Source organism: Rhea americana, unplaced genomic scaffold (genome assembly GCF_003343005.1).
Source record: "Rhea americana isolate MKP2758 unplaced genomic scaffold, rheAme1 scaffold_257, whole genome shotgun sequence".
Lineage (NCBI taxonomy): Eukaryota > Metazoa > Chordata > Aves > Rheiformes > Rheidae > Rhea > Rhea americana.
The window spans coordinates 435,742-457,928 of record NW_028186376.1 but is presented as its reverse complement, the minus strand read 5'-3'; the positions used below and the strand labels follow the sequence as shown (position 1 = coordinate 457,928).

General features: G+C 44.0%; 1 protein-coding gene across 2 annotated transcripts in view; it reads left to right on the top strand.

Annotated features, from left to right (window-relative positions):
- The window catches only part of EPS8L2 (EPS8 signaling adaptor L2), a 79,268-nt gene that overhangs the window by 38,807 nt on the left and 18,274 nt on the right, over positions 1-22,187 (top strand). The window contains exons 4-12 of one of the 2 annotated variants that reach the window (XM_085307334.1): positions 7,542-7,606; positions 12,441-12,602; positions 13,506-13,655; positions 14,383-14,462; positions 15,462-15,601; positions 17,840-17,919; positions 18,421-18,547; positions 18,884-18,972; positions 21,541-21,615. In XM_085307334.1, the coding sequence (XP_085163460.1) occupies positions 7,542-7,606; positions 12,441-12,602; positions 13,506-13,655; positions 14,383-14,462; positions 15,462-15,601; positions 17,840-17,919; positions 18,421-18,547; positions 18,884-18,972; positions 21,541-21,615 (968 nt within the window). Of the gene's footprint in view, positions 1-7,541; positions 7,607-12,440; positions 12,603-13,505; positions 13,656-14,382; positions 14,463-15,461; positions 15,602-17,836; positions 17,920-18,420; positions 18,548-18,883; positions 18,973-21,540; positions 21,616-22,187 lie in introns of both variants that reach the window. The other variant, XM_085307333.1, reaches the window with a different exon arrangement.

The following is a 22,187-nucleotide window of genomic DNA, read 5'->3' as shown; positions in this document are numbered from 1 at the left end:
GTTTAGGTTCAGAAACAGACTGTGCCCCTGCTTATACAGGCCCTTGTTCCTGAGGCCAGAGCAGTGGATCATACCATCCACCTCCCCCCGACGATCCTGGATCCCCATACCATGAGTTTTATTTGTTACCTGACACCAAAAGCAAGGGACAAAACTCTATTGTTTTCCCCATCTCTTTGGTTATCTTGGCAGATGGAAGGGGAAAAGGTATAGCAGTGGTCACTGTGGGATTGTGCCAGCTTTTATCACCTTCAAATTTTGCTATACTATTGCGAAAGCCCTGCAGCAGTCCTGCCCTTTGCAATTCAGCCCATATTATATCCCAATAGTCTTCCACAGCCACAGCCTCTCAAGACACAGAGCAGATAATTTACTTAAACAGCAGTGTAGTGGTGTTGCAGATACTGATAGGAAGCATGTGGGCAAAAATGACTTACTCCAGGGTTCTTCGTGCAGAGTTTTATGCCAACGGGGAGGAAGGTTGTCCCTACAAGACCTGAACGAGAGTTCAGGCTAGTTCGACGCTGGCTTCATGCTCTAAGCTCTAAGATCTAAGCTCTGACAGTGGCTGCCACCCAATCACAGGAAAGTCATCTTTATATTCCTGCGGCTCTGTTTATCACATGGGTATTATACAAATTCTCTGCCTCCTGGAGACATAGAATAGATTAGATAACATGTTACAGCACTTGGGTCTTCTCCTTTGAAATGGAGAAGAAATGCAAAGTGTAAGAGGTGTCAGATAAACCAAGAAGGAAATTAGCTAATGCTGCTAATGTGCCAGTGTTCATACATATGAAATTAAGCAGATGGAGGACAGAGCTGTGCAGAAGGGCAGTGAAGCAGCCGCTCCGGAGAAGTGCCCTGTCTTATGAAGTCTTTTCTGAGAAGGGAGTTCACCAGTTTAACACAAAGGATCCTGTTTGAATGGTAGGGTTAAACAGCCGCAGATCTCCATGTAGGCATTGTTCTAATGTGGCATATTCAGTTCTACCCAGAATGGCCATGGCTAGATTTAAGCTAAAGCAAATAATTATGCATCCACAGAAAGGTTTGCAACATTTCATCATCTTGCTTTAAAGTAAACAGACAAAACCTTCCTTTTATTTTAAAGTGTCCACACTTCTCAGATAGACTTGACTTGAGATTGAATGCCATAGTGATTTGCAGTCTAGATCCTTAAAATTCTTTCTGGATTTAAATCAAAACTAAGCACTAGGCAAGAAGGATACTTCAGGTTTTTAGCACCGTGCTGTCCCAAGAAAGCCCAGGTGTCTTCAGGCAGTTTGGTTACTTTTGAGGATGCTGGAGGGAGACAGAGAAAGGAGAGATTTCAATAGGGGCTAAGTAGAAGCCAACAAGATGGAAAAGATTTCAGGAAGAAGAACAAGAAGACCTCTTAAAGAAGGGAATGGGAAAGAGAACATGCAGAAACACTCCCTTCTTTGGCTTGGGCAGCTTCTGGGACATCTCTTGAATGGCATCCTGAGACAAAAAAGGCACATCATTCTACTTCCGTGGCGCTTAAAAGTAACACAGAAATGCCTTCAAGGAGAATCTATAAAGGGACCTGGGAACCTCTGCATTTTCATCTCCTTTCCTTTATTTCATTTGTTGCTGTTATGTTTGTGAGGAGAGAGCTGGAGAAACAATGAATTAGTTGTAGATGTTTTACAGGGATCTGAGAACCTTCCTAAGTGATTGGAGCAATTGCTTATGAATAGGAGCAGGCTGAAGAGAGAGAAAAGCCTGTCTACAGCCTCCTCATCTCATACTCACTCCATCCTCACTGCAGCACATCCTGTAGGGCAACAGGGCCCTCATCCATGGCTTGCTTCTCATGCTGGAAAAGGCTGCTGGTGACTACAAGGGCCTAAGCACTGAGTGAGCTTATCAGTGAGTGCAGATGTTGAGAAACGAGGCCATGCGGAAGTCTGAGGTTTCGATAGGTTCTCGAGATCTTCAAAGACATTTCTTCCAAACATTTTCTTAGAGGTGCATGCCAAGATCTCCACTATCCATGACACATGCAGCTTCTCTGAGCTTGGAGGATAGGGCAAAGTCAGCAAAGAGGACCCCAGAAGCCAGCCTCGAGGCAACCAGACACAATGTTGACCACTGCTAAGCTTTGTGATCTCTTCTTCTAGCAGTAAGCCAGTCTGGCTGTGGAAACACAGATTCTTCCCACATTTCTGCCCAGCGTGACTGCTCTGGGACAGCAGGGCTGACTGCTGACACTTGAGGCAGGCATAAAGCTTTCTGCAGAGCTGCTGACCAATGCCTTTGCAATGAGGAGAGGAAGATGAGGAGTGCAGTCATTTCTGGAGAACTAAATGGGGATGGAGCTGAGCACAACACATGCAAGGCACTGTGGGAGCCTTCCCACTGAGCTCTGCCCCATTCAGCATGATGCTACACTAACTCTCCCTCTGGTAATCCTATCTCGCCAGTATACCTTCCCTTCCTCAGAGACTACCAGCTCACAGTGCCCAGTGCCCTTCCTGTCAGGGCTGGAGGCATTTGCTTGTCCTAATGTAAAAAACCTGTGTTTCCAGACTGACGACTTCAGCCTTTTCCACTCCCTTTTAAAAAGGAAGGGATGGAATGTCTTAAAATCCAAATTTGTCTCCATCCTGCACAAACACGGTGTTCTCATTTCCATTAGTGTCATCTATTTACACGCAAAATGCTTCATGAGGAAATTGAGGTTAGTGAGAGAGAAAAAAGTTACTCACATTAGACATGAATCCCAACGGATATGTGTTTCTGTGTGCCCTTCTCTTCCAGACCTTGCCCCACATTAGAAATAGGGCAGACTGCAATTAAAACACAGCAAACAAAAAATGCCACTGACTCTTTAATGGGAGTCTAAGGTGAAAAATAGGCATGTTGAAATATTTATTAATTTACTTAAAGTCACTCCAGAAGCTAATGGCTGAGCAGAAAGCTGTGCTAGCTGTCCGAGGTCTTTCCCTAGGAAACTGCCTACCCTCCACCCCTGATTCAGTGCTTGTAGTATGAAAGACACTGGCTCAGAGACTTACAGTGTTAGTTAATGCTTCTGCCAGCGCGTTCACCAATAGATCATTTCTACTTGTGAACAGCAGCCACTTTGGTGCTTCCAGGAATTAGTCCCCGAGGTAAAGCGTGCTACTATGTTTTCAGTCATAGAGATACAAGGTGCAAAGTACATGGGTGTCCTGCTGAACTAAAGGCACCTCTCAGGCTTAAAATAAAAGGCATTAGTAACCGGCTTCTACCAACCCTTGTTGGGCTCTGAATAAAAGCTGCAGTGTCCCTTTTCATCTCCATCATCTCTAAGCCCTGTTTTTATGTGGTTAGGATGCTCCTGCATCCATGAGCAACTTCTTTGTCACCAGTGCTCACTCCTCTGTCTCTAGAGAAGTACTCAGAGGGGCACGATTTGAAAAGTCTGTGCTGGCAAAGAAGATAAGGTGAAAATCCCCAGCAAAATCACAGGGAAAACAATCCTTGGGTCTGTGCTAGTTCTGGAGAGACACCTGCTGGCAATGCTTGATGAGCCCTAACCAGGCTCTGAAATGCACTCAGTCCTCCCTGGTAGCTTGACTAATAAAGCCTAATAAAAATAAAAGTATAACAGATGAAAAAGGAGGCTAGGGAAAAAAGTTCATATTAAAACAGTGGAATCAAAACCAAAAGCGTGCTGCAAATCTGCACATGATCTAAGCCTTAATCCCAATTTCACCATCTCTTGTGCCTGACCAGCATTTCACAGCCTAACCACTTGACAAAAACTTAACAAGAAAACACTGAGAAAGACCTACAGTCTAATAGACCTGAGAGATTTCTACTTCTTTAACTATAACCAATCTTCAGCTGCCCTCCCCGCCAGCACTCTCATTTCAGGACAGCCAAAGAAACACCAAATTCCCACTTGATGTGAACTAAATCAAAGTAAGCTGAAATAAGAGCACTCACAGGGCTAGAGGGACTGGTTCAAAATCAAATATATTTTTATACAGACACCATCTAGGCATGTAGCTGCATGTTACATGCAGGGGCACACACACAGATGAGGAAGAACATGACTTAGTTGAAGAAATTCTGGCAATTAGTACAAATGAAGTAAGAGCCTCTAAGATATTTTAATTCCTGTCAACTTTCTGATAGAGATCAGTAGCAGACTCAGGCCAGTTTCCTCTCGCTTTGCACAGGATCTGCAAGCAGACAGCTTAAGTAATGGTTATTTAGGTGAGAAGTGAATGCAAAGAGGCCCCAGAACTAAGCAAAAGCCCCAGGCTGGTACTTTGCAGTTTTTCTGCACTTGTAACAGCAGCACGCTCTGTTCACTGCAATTATTCCTTGCTACAGCTCCAATGTATACAAGGCTTAGAGGAGAACAGAACTGGCAAATTACATTCCAGCCAACACTCAGGCTCTAATTCAGTGTTGCATTTTCTCCATCATTAACACTAGTCTAAGGAACTGCCATCTTTCCAAGACTATTTCCCCATTTCTCTGTCCCATTGCTGCAGTCCACTGACCCCTCAGCTGCCTCTGCACAACTGTGTGGATCACTCAGAGGAGCTCAGGTAAAGGGAATGGACGCATGGTCTTAGCTGGGCCTGTGTGGAGCAGCATTAGGAGCAGGTAGCAACATCAGAAGCTGGCCCTGCTGGTGGAGAAAATGTCACCTATTCATAGGAGTTTTTGCAGTTCCTGGTGGCACTGGAGAAGATGCAAATAAAGGACAGGCTTGTTAGATCCAGCAGCAAACAACTCTTGGTGGTTTAGGAGTCACACTTGGTGACTTTGTGTGAAGTGGCTGGAGAGCATTTCTCCTAGGATGTGTCAATCAGAAGGGTAGGGAAAGGCTGATAGAGAACATCGCTTCAGTCACTGCTTGTGTTGGCCTTCCCTTATGTGGGCTCCCTGTTATTCCCTCTACTTTTCTGTTCCCTTTTGGTAGATCTCTTTCTCTTTCACATGGTGGAGAGGTCTCCAAGGCAGCAGATCCAGAAGTGGAGCAGGTGTCTGCACCAAGCACCTTTCCCTCTTCCTCTGCACACCCCTCTTCCCGAACGGCAGCTTGGGAGTCCTCACACTGTCACTCCCATGCCGACCACGATAAGATACGTTTGTGCACAGAGGTGAGAAAAGAAAAGAATCTGTTAACAAACGTGCAAACAGGGTGAAAGCAGACCAGGTGCTGTTCCCTTTCCTTCTGCCTTGTCCCTGCTTGTATCACCTATACTCAATTTTCCTTCTTTTGCAACAGTGTGCACTCCTTCAGCAAGAGATTTACTGCCTGGTTCTAAAGGCACTAAAGGCAACCGGGACTTAATGAGAACCTGGCTGAGTTCCCTAAGAGCAAGACTCCCACATTGCTCCCTTCTCAGAGTCAGAACTTGATTTATTCTCTCTCAGCAAAGCAGCATGAGCCCATCAAAGCCTCACAACTGAGAGCAGGAAAGCAATGTGGAGATAGACCAGGTCTGGTCCAGATTTGGCATCGAGATGCCACTTCACTGGTGGAAAGAAAGGGAACAGAAACTCTATCATACAATAGTAGTAGCAGCAGATAGGAAATAGTCACTTCTGTGCTTTACACAAGGAACAGAGAAAAAGAAACTCAAGACACGAGCAGAGGGAAAGCCAGAACTACCACTCGAGCACCTTACACTCTTTGAGTTGAGCTTGTTTACTCAGAAGGGAAACAATTTACAGCAAAAGTAACCCAGGAAACACGAGTGCATATACAGGTAGTTTTCTTGTTGAATGAACTGAAAGAATGTGAAAACACCCAGCTCAGTTTCTGAGGATGGCAAAAAGAAAAGTCAAATGAAACTCTGTGTCCCTAGGGATATGCTATGTCACCAGCATCTTTGTTAGCTTGCTACCCCATTTCTCTAGCTATCACTTAAAAGACTGACAAGATGGAGCTCTGGTTGCCCCAGGCTGGGGCCCACACTGGCAGGGGCCTTCTAAGGACCATCAGAGGATGGTAATTACTGTGACAGACCTTGCTCCTTCCCACAGCTCTTTCCCACTTCTGAAGTCCAGGCTTTTCTAGTTACGCGCTCCTGTCCTTGCTGTGCTTTATATTCACTTTGTTTCCCTGTTTACAGTTCAGATAGAGTATTTTCAGCTTTTCAACTTTTTAATTACAAAAAGAAGCCCTAGTATTTTGGTTACCAGGAAAACTCCAGTATTCAGCAAACAGAAGTATTACCAGTATTTTCAATGAGGATTTGGGGAATGTTTTTTTTCAATAAAAATGTGACATGTTACAAAAACTATAAACCAAAAACATATTCTGGAAAGGTCTGCATGGGTGTTGAGCCACTTCACCAAAAGATCCTTTTTTTAAAAAAAAAATGGCAATTGTCCATTGGCTGCATCACTGACTGCCTTTATATTGGAATATCTCTTTTCTAGATACCAATCTCTTTAATGTGAAATTTGTTAAATGAGATCACACGTTCCATGTTTGAAGAAAAAGGAAAAAGTAGAGAAGCCAACATCCCAGAGAAGGCATTAAAGAGAGCTTTGAAGTAAACCACAAATAAGCTAGGAATAATATATACTTCTTTAAAATACAAGGAGCCCTGACATTTGTCACAACCCAAGATAGGATATTCTAACACAGGTTATTTTCAGCTTAAGAAAAGTGAAAATATTTTTTACATTTTCTAAACAAAACAGGGATCACAGGGTGTCCTCTGCTGGTAAGGACAATGCTTGAAGTTCAGACAGTCCCAAGTCACTCTGAGACCGGATACTTATTCCTCTCCTATTCATGCAAAGTATTTTGCAACAAGTCACTGGAAATTTGCCAGTTAAATAATGGGTAAATTATTATAGGATTGTATTCAATAGCCTCATGAAAATTCAAATATTGTTTTCCAATTGCTCCTTACTGCTGCTTTCCAGTAAGAAGGGAGAAAGTAATAAAGATTCTTTGCCTCATAAAAATCTTATTCAAGAAACTCAAGTTCTGATTGTCTGGCCTTGATCCTTACAACTCTTCTTATTTTTACATTGCAGCCCTATACTACAGCCTGCCAGAAATTGCAAGAAAACAAACTAGAAGAGTCATAATAGTTCAGAAAGTATTTTTTCTGGAGGACAGTCTAAAAGTGCTGTTATAACCAAACTAGTGGGTAGCAGTTGGATTTTTTTTTTTTTTTGACACATGCGCTTCCCACCTATGTGCCAGACTTCTCAAGATGCTCCTCACCTCCCCAGCCCTCTTATGAGAGCTTTCTAATTACTTATTGTGTGTGGTTTTCCTTTGTATTAGGTTTAACTTTCTCCACAAGTGGTGCTGACCTCAAGGAATGAAATTTTCAGCAGCATTAAAGGCAAGACACCAAGGATTTGCCAATCCTTGTGACAAAGGTTAATATGTTCTATTGTTCTCAATAGTCCAGCTAAAGTAGAAAGTTCAGAGACTGCAAGAAAGACAGTAGCACCCCATTATGAAAGCTATAATTCTTAGATCCTAATTTACCAATAAATAGCCATTAAACAGAAGGCTTGTTTTCTTCTTTTTGCAGAGCAAAGGAAGAAATACTCCAATTCCAACGTCATTATGCATGAGACTTCACAGTACCATGTACAGGTGAGCCTACACTGAAACTTTATGGGCCTGAGCAGAGACTTACGTCAACAATAGAGGCTGATAATGAAATGTGTTTCGTTTTCCTGGAACTTCATTGGGCCAAAGATTGGTTAGGAACCTTCTTATAATAAGCAAGTGTCATTCTCTACGCCCTGGGGAGAGGCAAACAGCAAAGCTGCTTAAAGCTTTCATTCCTCCTGTAGGAATGTGGGACTTCTACAGTCCTTACTGAATAATCAAGACTCAGCAAATTAAAATGTTGAGTATTTGGGGAGTGGAGAATGGGGGAAAATAGATGTCAAAAAGATAAGGATAATTCTGTGGAAGCAAACAGAAAATTGAGACACTATTATTCTCTCTCCCTCTTCTGCATTTGGAGAAGAGCAGTGAAGCTGTTCTCACTCTTGTCACTCCACGCTTCTTGATCAGCACAGAGAGACGGGTTAAAATGGGGGCTTCCATGGTGGCTATAGAAACTCATCCGTTCAAACCAGAGACCACATCATTTATCATCTTTCACCCAGCAGCGCTCTCTCAGTTGCTGTGTCCTCTCAAGTAATTCAAGACTATTCCACCATGAAAGGCATTAAGCAAAACTCACCTTCCAGGGTCACAGACATCCACTTAAAAATGAGGAGCCGTTCTGGCTGGCTAAGGCCTGGCAATTCCTGGAACGTAACATATTGGAGGAAGCCAGTGGCCTCCATACCACAGGAACAGATGTGCCTGTCCACAACCAGCTGCACCATTCATCACTGAGAACTGGGCAAGACAAGAAAGACAAGAATTCCAGAAAGGAAAGCACTTCATCAGTCCATATTTTAGTAAATAGGGTCTTCTTTCTCTGATTCAGCAGAGATTCAGCAGAGTTTAAGTGCAAACTTAACATTGAAATATAAAAGCCTTCTCAGTTGCCTAAAATGAAATTTAAATTTTAAGACATGCTTGTTTAGAGAGAGGCTCTGGTTTCCATCCAAGAAACTTGATGACCAGCCACCCCTCTTTTAGTACTAGCCTACAGATATGCTTTCCATGCCATATTCCTGATGACTCAAGGAAGAGACTACTGCATTGTGCATCATGCAGCCCTTGCAGCGGAAAGCAATTGTGGCCATATGCCACTAGCTAAAAGGCTATCAGTCCCTTTTTCTTCATGTGATCTTTGATTTCAACTAAAAGAAGGTCACCTGCCTTTCATTTCAAACTGTCACAAAGAACCCTAAAGTGAACTCTATCTAATAAAGGCACTTGTGGAGGCAGAGAGGGGACTTTAAACAGTGACACGTACACAAATTCTTCATTAATTATGCCATATGCCATTCATTTGTGAGTCTCTACCTTGAACTTTGATCAAGGCAAACAGGATTTCAGTGGCAGGCAGTGAAGCAGGAGGAGGTTTTCTCGTAAAAGGCATTTTACACCCTCAAAGTAATCTATAAGCTGATCAAAGTCTAATAATGGAGGAAGTCATTGCCTGTTAATATAGGAGTTACTATATTTGAAGCTCCCTCTGGATGAAAGGGGGTTTTAATGAGATAAATAAAAAATAACAGCAAGTTTCTCCTCCTGGCTCTACCAATATTTAAACAAAACAGAAAGGAAAAAATATTCTAATAAATTGGAGCCAGACATGTGGCTTTACCCTCCATGAAAATTAATTTACSTAACAGTAAATAACAAAGGAATTTATGAAGATTGTAAACCTGGCAGTTAAAATAATACAGCAGATAAGAATACCAGTCATCAAGTATAAACCAATTCAGTTCATTGCTCAGAAAGCAGAGGACTTGTCACCTCTGCACAGATAATATTGACTTTGTGAATACCTTTCATGCAGCATTTTACAAGTACAGTAATACATACCTGAGCATGTTCATTGTATTTGACTGCATGACCAACCTCAGCTTTCAGTATTTCTACTCAAATAACTGCCAGGAGTTTTTAGATGYTGCCTCACCCAATACCTTTGCTTTATGAACACAGAACGAGTCTTCACTTAAAATCCACAGTGTTTTAGCCTCTTCTCTGCTCTATCCAGTCCCACACCTCACTCTCATCTCCTTATCTCCTCATGAATTACCCAACTACCAACTTAACAACAAAGCAGTCACCATAAATTCTCTCCCTTCCTAATTCTCACCATCCAAGTCCCATCACAGTCCTCATGGGGATCCTCTCTCCAGTGCAGTGAACTTGACTGGGGTGTTGCTCTGTCTTTGACTGCTGTGTTTAAAGACTCTGCCCTCTCTACCTGTCAGGGCTTTAAACAAGTGCCTTTCCCTCTGCAACTACCTCTTCTGGAAACAGCTGTGACTCTGTCCTTGCCTTTAGGTCCCCAAGCCCTTCCAAGTCTCAGGTGCCTCATTCTGAGYGCGTGGATCCCCTCAAGTTTGGTCCATAACAGACACAATATACTAAGCCTCTGCCCCTTCACTACTTTCTCTAAGGCAGGACAGTGCAAACCAAGGCCAGCTTTTGCTACTTGATAGTCCACCTCCCAGTCCACATCCTCCCATTTTTTAAAAAAGTAGAAAGGACTTCCTTCCTAAAGCAACTCTCTCATCTTCCTTCAAGGCACATAATTTRTCCTGAGTCCTAGAGAACACTGCCCACTGGTGTTGGTTTTCGCTAACCAGCACATGACCTGAGACTGATAGAGGGAGCAGACTGATTCTCCCCCAGTCCTTTTCTGTTCTCTTCTTGCATTTTGCATCTCTTGCTTGTCAGTTCTCTAAGATAAAGGCTGTCTTTTTGTACTGTGTCTGGAACAGCAGGTCCTGATCCCAATACAGCACCGCCATAGCAAAGCTTTGGCACCAGAAAGAAAACTGACTGTTTCCTAACGTGGGTATGGTCTCTGGTGCAGGCCATAAAGACAAGGGATCAGAGGGAGAAAAGCCAGACAAAACTCACCCCTGTAAAAGAGTCAGCAAAGGACCTCTCCAAATTTTATAACCCAATTAAATGCACATTTTTTTCCAGCTCCTGCTCTGAAAACAGACTGCAGGATCTGTGCATCAAAGACAAGCAGGAGTTTCCACTGCTACCATTGACACAAACACAAAATGCCTGGCAGGAGTGTTGCACTGTTGTCCTCATCTGCCCAGTCACTGTGTAACACATCTGCTGTTACACATCTATGTGCAGTAGTGCATGTAGAGGTGTGCAGTACCTAGATCCCAGAGCCAGCAATGTTAAGCAGCTCCATGGCTCTTCAGCTGAGCCACACATGCCTATTCCATTTAGCAGCAACACATCATTCAGCCTAATCAAGTCAGAGAAGTGTCACTCAGAGAGTCCTGTTGGTAGATGAGTCAGTCATAGCTATTGCAGGGAAGGGAGAAGGAGCTGGGACCTGTCCTGATAAGGTCTCCTGGCAGCAGGTCCTAGGATCAGCTACAGCACAGACTGCATTTATCAGGCCAGCCTATACCATGCCCATCCAGAAACCTSCTGCCTATCTCTTCTGGAGAATGTTGCTTAAGACAGAGACAGGGAAAATATCCAGCCACTTTCCCATCAGGGCACATTCTCCTTCCTTTTTATCACAGCATGGCAGTAGAGGGAACAAGGTGAAACAGGACCATTCCCTTTTGTTTCCCTGATTTTTTCCCTCCTTTATTGTCACCTGAACGTGTGGCCTTACTGTGCAGTTAGTCACACAAGGACAACTCCACAGAAAACAGCCTGGCTGCTCTCATCCTATATTACAAAAGCACTGTGCTTTGAAGAGACAAAGCTGCCAGCTTATCTGCCTTGCAGTCCCCTCTGCTGGCAGACACACGTCTGCTGCTGTGAGTGCAGTTTGCTCTCACTGGCTGAACAGCAGCAGGAGGATCTAGAGATTAGAGAGGAGAGAAAGAAGTTACCAGATTTCAGAAGTGGACTTCACCCACTGATGGGGATGACACAGCACTTGGATACAACACACCCTTGTCCTTTCTGTAACAGCCTCCCATCTAGCATTCACCTCCCTTGGAGCCCCAGGAGCAGTTGAAAGCCTGCAGGTGCAGCTCAATGACACAAATTCRCCGTAAATACAATCAGTGCCAAGTGCAAAGCTTGGACTGCCACACTTCAGGACACAGTAGAGCAGGGCTGGGAAAGCATGCAAGTGCAGTCATGTCCAGGAYGTTACCACTCATCAGAGCTGTTCCCAACCCATGTGCACATATCACCTAGAGCAAGAGAGGAATACAGCATGGAGACAAGTTTGGTCATGGGAAGAGCCCTGAGCTGGRTTTATAGGACAGGTAGCGGGAGGCAGGAAAATCAGGGAAAACTAGCAAAGTCGCAGTGTGGGACAGAGGCAAGTAGCAAAAAAACACCTTCTTACAGTCAGAGAGGTTGATTTTCAGTATTGTAAGGGCTAATTTGGTGATTTTGATGGGAAGGTACATAAGGGGATTTAAAGGCTGGAGCAGAGTCAGGTGTTGGATTTGGAGGTGTCTTGCATCTTTTTTAAATGCAGTTTAAAAAACCCAGGGGTCCAATCTGTGTTTATACAGTACTTGCAATCACACATTGCAGGATGGGAACCAGAGCTGCTAGAATTGACATATGATGARATAAATATGCAAGTGGTGAAACTCATTATGAAAACCCTTGCTGTGTTAGGAAACTCCAATCTTTCACCACTGTGGACAGACCAGCACAAACTGGTACTAACAACCAGAACGTACACCCTCRGCAGTGACTCTTTCATGCCCATGCSCACRCACATTGACAGASAAACAATAATCCAAACTTTCGGAGGTGGTGTTGCCCATGATTTATGGCACAGTACCATCAAAGCTTTTTCATTTGTTTTCTCTTCCTTTCCTCCCAACTTCAGCACTTGGCCACCTTCATCATGGACAAGAGTGAATCCATTGTGACAGTGGATGACGCCATTCGAAAACTCAYGTTGCTCAATTCAAAAGAGAAGATCTGGACCCAGGAGATGCTGCTGCAAGTGAACGACAAGTCCATCCGCCTGCTGGATTGCGAGTCGCAGGTACCCAGAGGGCTCCAGGGAAAGTTACCTGCGGGTTATTGGGTTTGGTGCATGCCATTCCCGTTCTTCTTGGGWTGACAATTTCCCAGGAATCTGAATAAGGGCAAATCACTACCAAACTCCACTCCTGGATGTGCAGGGGTTGGCTGACTTTAACTCAAATGCAAGCAGGTGTGGGCTGATGTATTCATGAATCCAAAGCACAGATACTACCTAGGTGGAAGATGCCTTGACCTGTGCTCCAGGTCAGCASTAAATCTGCTTTCTGAGGGAGTGATGAAGACATACAGGTACATGGAGATCTGCATATAGCATGAGCAAAGAGGGAAGGATCTATTCTTGCATTATAGTAACACGCAGAATCCCATTTTGTGTCCCATTTTGACAGGCAATACATGCATATGCACACAGGTCACCCAGTATGACAGGACAGAACAGCCAGAAAGTGGGAAAAGGGTAGTGCTGCCTGCACTTTAGCAATGAGAAACCAAAAAATATTAGTCCAAGGTCAGTACTAGGGAGTCAGTGGGAGGGCAAGTCCTATCACTGTTATTACACAAAAAGCATCTTCCCAGTGCTCTGCTAGGACATGTGACAAGTGCAGTTAAAGCAAAATAAGATGATGGCAAACACTGAGCTCAACCTGTTGAAGCCTCATGCTGGGTGTTCCATATTCAGGACTCAGAAAAGAACATGAGTTCACCTCCATTTCCCATCCACCTCTCTTCTATTTCTCCTGGGTCCCAACCACACACTGCCTCTCTGCAAACCATGACATGCATCTTTGAAGAGCCCAAAAAATCAATGTTGAGAAGCACAAGCTCTGTCAGGAAACCCAGGATCGTTGCCCTGTTAGTTTAATAGAGCTCTTCATTGCCCAATCCCATTCTCTTTCTTTTTTAGGAGGAGCTGGAGGAATTCCCTCTGCCAACAGTCCAGCACTGYCAAACAGTGCTGAATCAGATGCGCTATTCCTCCATCCTCCTCCTTGTGTGCCAGGATTCAGAGCAGCACAAACCGGACATTCACTTCTTCAACTGCGATGAGGTGGAGGTGAGCAGAGCATCACCTTGCCAGCGGGATGACAGTGGGGTATGCTGGGAGATGGGGTACTGTGGCATGCAGCCAGAAACCCTTCTGCACTGCTGGGCCACATGAGAAAGGGAAAGCAGAACCAGCACCAGGTGTATGAAGGAAACTGCAAGCACAGTGTGTGTGCAGGAATGACTGCTGGCTGTATGGATATGCTGATATGCCAGCATGGCTTTGTTCTTGCGTGTTCAAAATTGTGGACTGGGCAGAGCCATGAGTGTCCTCMTAGAGCATTTGCAATCCACCTATAAAGTCCTTTCCAGCCCACCTCTCCCACTCATGGCACCAGGGCTCGCACTGGCACATCCGTTGCAGCAGCACAGCATCCGATCCCACTGCAGCACATTGTGCACACACTTTGCTTGCCTTATTGGCAGAGTTTTCCAGGAATTGTCAATGGAAGTTGTGAGTGGCCCTAGAGGTTTGCCCAGACATTGATGCCTTCACTTAATGTCCCTAGGCTTCCAGCCCTTCTAAATTGGCACTCTCACCTACCCCACATACTCTCGGACTGTGCACTGTCAGAAATGTTTGGCTGCAGCCTCCTCAAGACCAAACAAGCTGGTGACAGAGCAAACATGCCTCCTGGCTCCCAGTTCTCTGCTAGCCATTTCTTTCCTTGCCCACTTGGAGCTGTCCACCCTCTCCAAAGTAAACCCCTAGTAAAATACCCTGTTTTGTCTTTGAGGCGGAGATGGTTCATGAGGACATAGAAAGTGCCCTGGCAGACCACAAGCATGGAAAGAAGATACGGCCACAGACGCTCAAGTAAGTACTGCAGGGCTACAAGACRTAGCCAGGAGTAAATAAATAAATAAATAAAAGCCCATAATCATATCTCCTACAAAGAAAACTCAGAGTGCAGAGGCTGCCCAGCCGGCCCTAGACCCCATGTGGATCCAGACGCCGTGTAAGATTTTAGCCAGTATGAGCTCAGGGTTTAAAGCTGAATGAGAGCTCGATCTGATGGCATGAAACACTCATATACCATTCTGGACAGTTTTGTCTAATGAAGCTGGAAAACAAGCACTTCCTCAGTTGCCTCATTGCTGTGGCAGAGCCCAGACAGARTGGTTCAAATTCCCAATCAAATATTACAAAAGCTGCAAATCAGACTCTCTTATAATTTTCATCTCCATGAGGACATGGTTAAAAAGCTCACTTAGCCTCCTAGCTGGGTCCCATGGCAATTTACAGGGGATCTGAATTTTGGCTGTCATTTTTTTTTTCCTTGCTCAAAACATATCCTTGTTTTACATGCCTGGGAGGGGAGTCTCAATCTCCCATGRGCGGCCCCTCGGGGATTTTATACTCTGAAACGAAACATTCTGGAGGAATTCTTCTGCTGATTGATTTCAAAGAAGGGCTCTTGAATGTTGTGATAGAGCTAGGAAAAAAATGGTTTGAGCTGTTGACTCCGTGCAAGGTGTTTCACCAGCCTCACAGACAGCCTCTGCTCTGAAGCACCTGCTACAACAACCCTGCACCACTACCAAATGGTGTTTACTGAAAGTACGGGTCTTCCAGATCAAACATAGCAAGCCCCGCTTAAATCAATCAACTGCTGGAGCTCTTCTTTGCCAAAGATGTGGGCTTTCCGCTTGCAGCCACTCCTCTCAAACCTGCAAGCCTCTGGGCAAAGAGGGAAATTCAGCCAAGGCAAACAGGATCCCCTGGAGTGTTCTGTCCTTGCTCCTGCTGCTGCATTCTCACACTCAGAAACAGGATCATCAGCCACTGATGCTGGCTCTGCTGTTTGTCTTGCAGAGTAAACCAAGAAAAGATAAAGCAGAGACAGTCTATCCTGCCACCGCCTCAAGGGCCGGCTCCCGTCCCTATCCAGCACGATATGCGAGGCTCATCAATGAACCGGAACCGGGTGGCACCTCCTTCCCAGCACGATCCAGGTACTGGAGGTGATCAGCAAGACTCTCCTGGGAGCTGGCGACTCACGCAAAAAAATCACCCAGGACAGCCAACCCTCCTGAAAGGGCCTGTGGTGGTTTCAGGCCCTATATTGCAGGAGCGCAGTGTCTGGCAGTGTTACAAAGTAACACAGATACTACCAAACAAAACATTTTGTTACATCTCTGGCAGTGCTCTATAAATGCCTAAAAATTGGGCAGCAGCAAATATTTCAACCCTCTAGGCTGGTAGTAGGCATCTTCTGCTAAATGACAGCTCAATAAATCAAAGCTCCTCAAAATTCCTTGTAATGGCATCTGTATTGTGGGAATAATGAAATTCCCAAGAGAAATGAAAGCTCTTCATGAAACTGAGCAAATACATGAAGCTCAGACCAGGTACCGATGATCTCAAAATGTACAAACAAGATAGATAGACCTGGATCAGGAAGGCCCTGCTGGCCATACAGGAGCCAAAATTTCACCTACAGAAATTAAGTGGTTTGCACTAGTTTTCCTAGAATCAAGAGTGAAAACATGGATTTGAACTCATCTCTCTCATGTGTTAATATAAAATCTTATTTCAAAACCATCCTGACTTCAGTCTACTTTCAGCTGTCTTGAAAGAAAACTGTATTATTCTCTGGAGGAAGAAGTAACAGAAATAAGCTCCCAGATTCTGACTCAGAGGAAAGCTCAGATTGACTAAAATGACCAATAAATGCTGGGCCTTTCCTACCACTGCCTAATTCACCAGCTTCTCTTGGGGTGGGCACTCTTAACTTCTAGGTTCAAGGAAAACCTGTAATCAAGGTACAATATGAAATACTCCAAATAGTAGCAGAGGAGAGAAAATACTCTTCCCTGAGGTGGGATCTGAAACCAAGCAGCTGATCTAGTTTCCTGAATGAAGAACCTATTTTAGATCCAGCTTTGCATAATGCAAATAAGATATGGCTGAGCAGAAGAGCTTTTTAAAAATAATTCATATGCATATAATACAGATTGCCATAAATACCATCTATGAACACCTATATTCCAATGCTCAGCAGCTTTTCATGTAATGGCCACCCTTAACTCTTCCCTTCCCAATATGCTTAATATGAAGTTTTAAGTTCATTGCTTACATCAGCAGGGCTGGGCACACATTTCAGGTAGAATTTCTGAACCTGAGAAAATGGAGTCCGGTATGAAAAGCAGCTGGCAGAATAAAGTCTTGAATGATGCCTGTTTGCTGAGATTGCTTCTTCCTTTAAACAAATCTTACTGCTTTTTCTACAAAACCTGACAAAACTAATCATCTAATCTTAACACTTAAAGATGACATACATTTTTCACAGTCTTCTGCCAAAAACTGCCTCTCCACTTTGTATGTTTTGGTGTCTGAACACCTGCTGTCCTAGCCCTTTCAAAACCCATTTCATCAGTTGACGCATCACTCTTTTCACAAGAGGCTACCTGAGCAATTGCTCACGTTGAAACATTGCCATCTCACTCTGTGTCTGTCTTCTGAAACCTGGTAGGTGCTCGTACATTTATTTATTGCAAGAGGGTGTTTTCTATACCCGTTAAAAGCACTTGCATACAAAAATGTTGATTTTTGCATGGGCCTGCCTAAATGTCTGTCATGCAGAATTCCTGCCCTGATGCAGTCTAGCAACTGACAGTAGTATTTTTTCCAGGTCTTATTTCTTCATGCTTATCCATTGACTAGTTATACTTCTATCCCTGGGACAACCAAGGCTTCTGTTGAGAGCTGGAGGTTGGAAGAGTGGGTATGAATTATTCCCATTGCACTTCACATACACATGGAGTGCTTAGCAGTGGGAGCAGGGGCCATTCAGCTCCTCAGTGGGTGTAAGCTTAGCTCAAAAGCAAAGCAGTTAGTGGCTCGCAACAGCTGGAGATCTGGCTTTGCAGGTCTCTGCCTGTAGCTAGCAGCTGGTTGCTTTTTGTAATTCATTCACCACCCATATTTGAAAACAGGCAGCGTATTGACATGGAGGGTTGGCAGGCAGGTAACTGCTGTGACCCTTGGAAGATTGAATCGGTAACTTTGATCACCTCCTGCATGAATTGCTCTTTGTGAGCTCCTGAGGTGCTATCAAAACACAGAATAAATGACTAAACAACCCAAGTCAAGAGTTACCATCTCACAGGCCACAGTTTCTGTGTTAAATGGAGCCCATCTTCAGTCCATAATGGTAAACATCTTTTTCTCTCCTCTCCCTTGTTTAGCAGACTATGAACGACGAGGCTCCAGCTCCCAGGACCATGAAGAGTCCCGAGCCATCTTAGCACAGAAAATTGAAAAAGAAACGGTTGGTAACAAGAATGGTGCATGATCAACAGAGAGAAGGGGGGGGAGAGAAGAGAAGAAGGAAGCAGGGGGACTCCTCCATGAAAAGACATTTTATGTGTAGTTTAATCATTGTTAATCTGGCACCTACTGCCTATAAAGATGAGGTGAGCAAAACCAAAACTCCATTACTAGGTCAGCTGCAATCTCTTTTTGTCCTCAAGTAGCTCTTCTGATTTCAGAAGGACTGCTCATCCCCAACCCACAGCCAAGTTTTAATTTTCCTGATGTTCATTAGCAGGGAACAGTTATCACATTGACAAATACAGCAGACTAACCCAGGCAGAGCTTTGTGACTGAAAAGTGATGAATTCAGCTTTCATACCTAGTTTCCCCATTCCTATCCATTCTTGCAGGAAAGGGTGTAGGCAGACAGATAGGCACACTCTGGGATTTGGGCTTCCAAGACACTTGCAGTCTTGATTCTCTTTCACCTTGGTTCATCATGTTCTTGTCTTCACAGCAAACTCTGAACTGCACTCTGGATGACATTGAAGTGTTTGTCGCCAGGCTTCAGAAGGCTGCAGAGGCATTCAAACAGCTCAACCAAAGGAAGAAAGGGAAGAAAAATAAGAAGAAAGGGCCAGCAGGTACTTTACATCAGCTAGAACAAATGGGCAACATGGGGCACGGATGAAGGTTGGGAGGAAACCTGAAGAAACCTAAGGGACCCTCACGAGGCAGGTCAGTGCAGCAGTGTGGCTAAGGATCCAACAACAGATACATCAGATTGGTAGGTCCTCCCGTTTCTTGGGAACCTATTTCAGAGCATACAGAGCCTCCAACAGAGAGATATTTTGGCTTTCTTCGGCTCTTGATTTTGAGTTGCTCTAGTCACAGCAGTCTTGTGCATGCCAGCAAGCTGAACCTCTCCTGGAAAGGGATGTTCTAATTAAAGTGTCTTTCTCTCCACTTTCTCATAAAAGAGGGAGTACTGACTCTTCGAGCAAGACCCCCAAGCGAGGCTGAGTTCATCGACTGCTTCCAGAAAACCAAACTGGCTTTTAACCTCTTGGTAAGACATAGAGGGGTGTTTTGGTCCCATGCAGTGACATGGCTGTTTCCCTGTATATCACAATTACTAAATATATAAAATGAAATTTGAATCAAAACCGCTATCAAAGTACAAAGGTATGAATTCAAGATTTCTCTGCCACACACAATCACAAAACAAACATTGTTTCAGGCTTGTGTAGGTTTCTCTAGTCAAGTTGTTAAACTGAAAATAAAGGCATAAAGTCTAAGTTCAAAAAATGCACAAACCTTCCAGCCTGCCAGTGCAAATATCAGCATCATGCTCCCATGCAACAGGAACTAGCACCCCTGTTTCACAAACACTTTGCTCTGACATGCATCAGCTTTGCCACAAAAAGGAACAACCTTTTGCTCTTCAACTCTCCACACCTTCCTTCTCTGTAGGACAGCACAAGCACTTGTGCTCCTGCATGGGAGGATTAGCGATAGCATACATATTAAAACAAACCAATTTCTTTTTGCTATGTTAATTTTAAGCCAGATGAGTTCCCTTACTAGATTCATCCTGTGGCTGCAGAGATGCTAATCCAGCCCAAATTGAGTGGTGACATAGAATGGAACTGAACAGCCAGGGGCCCTGCAATGCCAGAATCTCTTTTCAGGTGCAGTCCTGAAGCCCAGTATTTATGAAGCTGTGACTTTAGAGATCTAAGAACTGTCACACCCACCTTGCTGGTAGCTGTTACAAGGCTTATATAGACATCCTTACTGTGCATATTCAATTTTGTTTGCCCGCTTTAAAAATCCAGGTGATTTTGTGAGAGCTCTAGTCTTTGTTATCCTTCCAAGGCAGAAAATCTAGGACTTTATATATATATATATATGTGTGTGTGTATATATGTATGTGTATACATATACATATATATATATATATATGAAAAATAACTTATGTTCCTGTTTGATTCTGTTGACTGAGCAGCTGTAAAGCTGCCTTAGCCAGAGCCCTGGGAAGTCTCCAGTTATAACCAATCACACTGATGTCCCCCATTGCCCTAACATTTCTAGCTCCTCCTTTGTTTCTCCTCTGGAGGAGCTGCCTTATTAAGGGAACGAAGAGTAGGAGCATAAAGATGTTCCTAGTGCTGCGATTTCTGCTTAATTAGGCATGTGAGCCCATCAGTGTAACAAGCCAGAAGGAAGTTCAGTCAATTCTGACCAAGCTTGCCCAGTGAACACAGCCTAACAAGATCGTTCCTGAGAAGTCATTAGTAAGGCTGCCCTGAGGAAGAAGCTGAGGATGTTCCAAGCAGAAAGAAATCCACACTAGGTTATTGCACCCAGCCCTTTCTGGCTGCTCATAAAGCTGAGATAAACAAAGTATAGCCAGCACGGTCAACCAAACCCTCAGTCACAGCCTGCATCTACACTGGAGTTAGTGTGCTATCCAGTACTAGCCAACTTGGCCACCACCAACAGTGTGATGCAGTCGCAAGCACTCATTACAGACTGCAAATCTGAGTAAATTCTCTGGCACGCAGCCCTACTGAGCATTGCTGCTGCTTTCCTATCAGCAGCACATGAGCTAACATGTAAGAAATTCATTCACGTATCTGAGATCCCTCTGCACTCAGGCGTTGGACTTTGCTATCCATGGGTAAACAAACCCACCAAGAGCAGCTGTTCTCCAGGCAAGAGGCCAGGGGCAAGTAACAAGGAGGGTGGGGGATCCAGGTGGAGCAGCGCTGTCATGCCTGCCCCCAGGAATTTGTCATGTGCCACATGGCTGCTCCCTCCTTGTGAAGAGCCACTTCGCGCAGTTGCCCTGTTGCCATCAATTATTTCACAYTTTCCACTCCACATTAATGTTTAATTGCCAGCATTTACAATGACTAGGCATTGCATTTCGTTAGGAGAGGGGTCTGTTTTCCATTGCAGCAATGCCAGCAGCATGAGACATGAGAAAAGAATAGAAAGGAAGCATAAACTCAAGTGGTTTCTCACCAAGCTTAGCTGATTGCTGTTAATGCAATTCTTATTGTAAAGTAATCCTAAACATTTTCTCCTCYGTTCCATCACAGTCTTTTCCAAATATCAAGCATTTTACTGGACTGGGCAGCTCTATATGCACTACACAGGCAAGACCTCAGTGAAGATTTTTTCCTGTGGCAATTTGCCAATAGGCCSTGTAAAACACTCGCTCTGTTGTTTTCATTCACAGGAACTGACAGGATTTTCAACTTTGCAAGAATCAAAAGTAATAAGCCTTCAATTCTTCACTAAGGCTTCCAGAATAAACCAAGACTTTCAGTTTMCTCTCAAAACAGCTTTAAAGGGCATGATTTTTATAGAGCAGATGTTTCACCCCTTCTGAAAGTCCAGGCTCTTAGGAACGGCCGCCAAATAGAAATAATCTAAACCAGAATGATTCCTACTCCCCAATCACTTAATCTTCTTCCCAAATTGGAAGTAAACTATTAAGAGTTTCCTTACTTTTCAGACTGTATTGTTAACTCTAGCCAGATATTTGTCAACAGCAATTCCTCCATGTCACAGAACAGAGGAGCCAAAACCAGATTGGGATTAAACAAGGTTTTCTTTCTCTTTTCAGGCCAAACTGAGAAAGCACATCCAGAACCCAAGTGCTTCAGAGTTGGTACATTTCCTGTTTGGGCCACTGGAACTGGTAAACCTTCTTCACAGGCCTTTTTATTTCTAGTGGTGCTGATTACTGAATAGACAAGACACTAGAGTGAATTAGGTAAAAATTTCTACACCTCAAGAGTAGTCATTTTCTGCCCTGCAATGAAAATCAGTAGGGAGGTGATCTAACTAGTTTTAAGATGGAGCATGGTAATTTTCTCTCCATGCAACACAGTTGCTACAATCTGCAGGGGATTAAATTTAATGACCAAAGAGGTCCATGTTCATCCATCATGCTAGGATCAGCGTATATAAATGCAAGTAAGACATTACTAGCAAACAAAACAAAYTGGACCTGCAGTAACTAATGCTACATTTGACATGGCAAAAATGATGGATCAGCGCTGAGTTACTACAGCCAACTGCTAGATACAAATGAAATCAGAAGGGCAGTGCATATTGTGTGGTCCTCTTTGGGCCAACTCCCTAGTCAGACATAGCTTTCTATTCATATCACTTAGTCCTTTCACCTCAGAGACGTTCACACTTCAGTGAAGAAGTCTATGGTTGAGTCTGAGATTGTGATCACAGTGGCTACTATAACTTAAAAAAGAA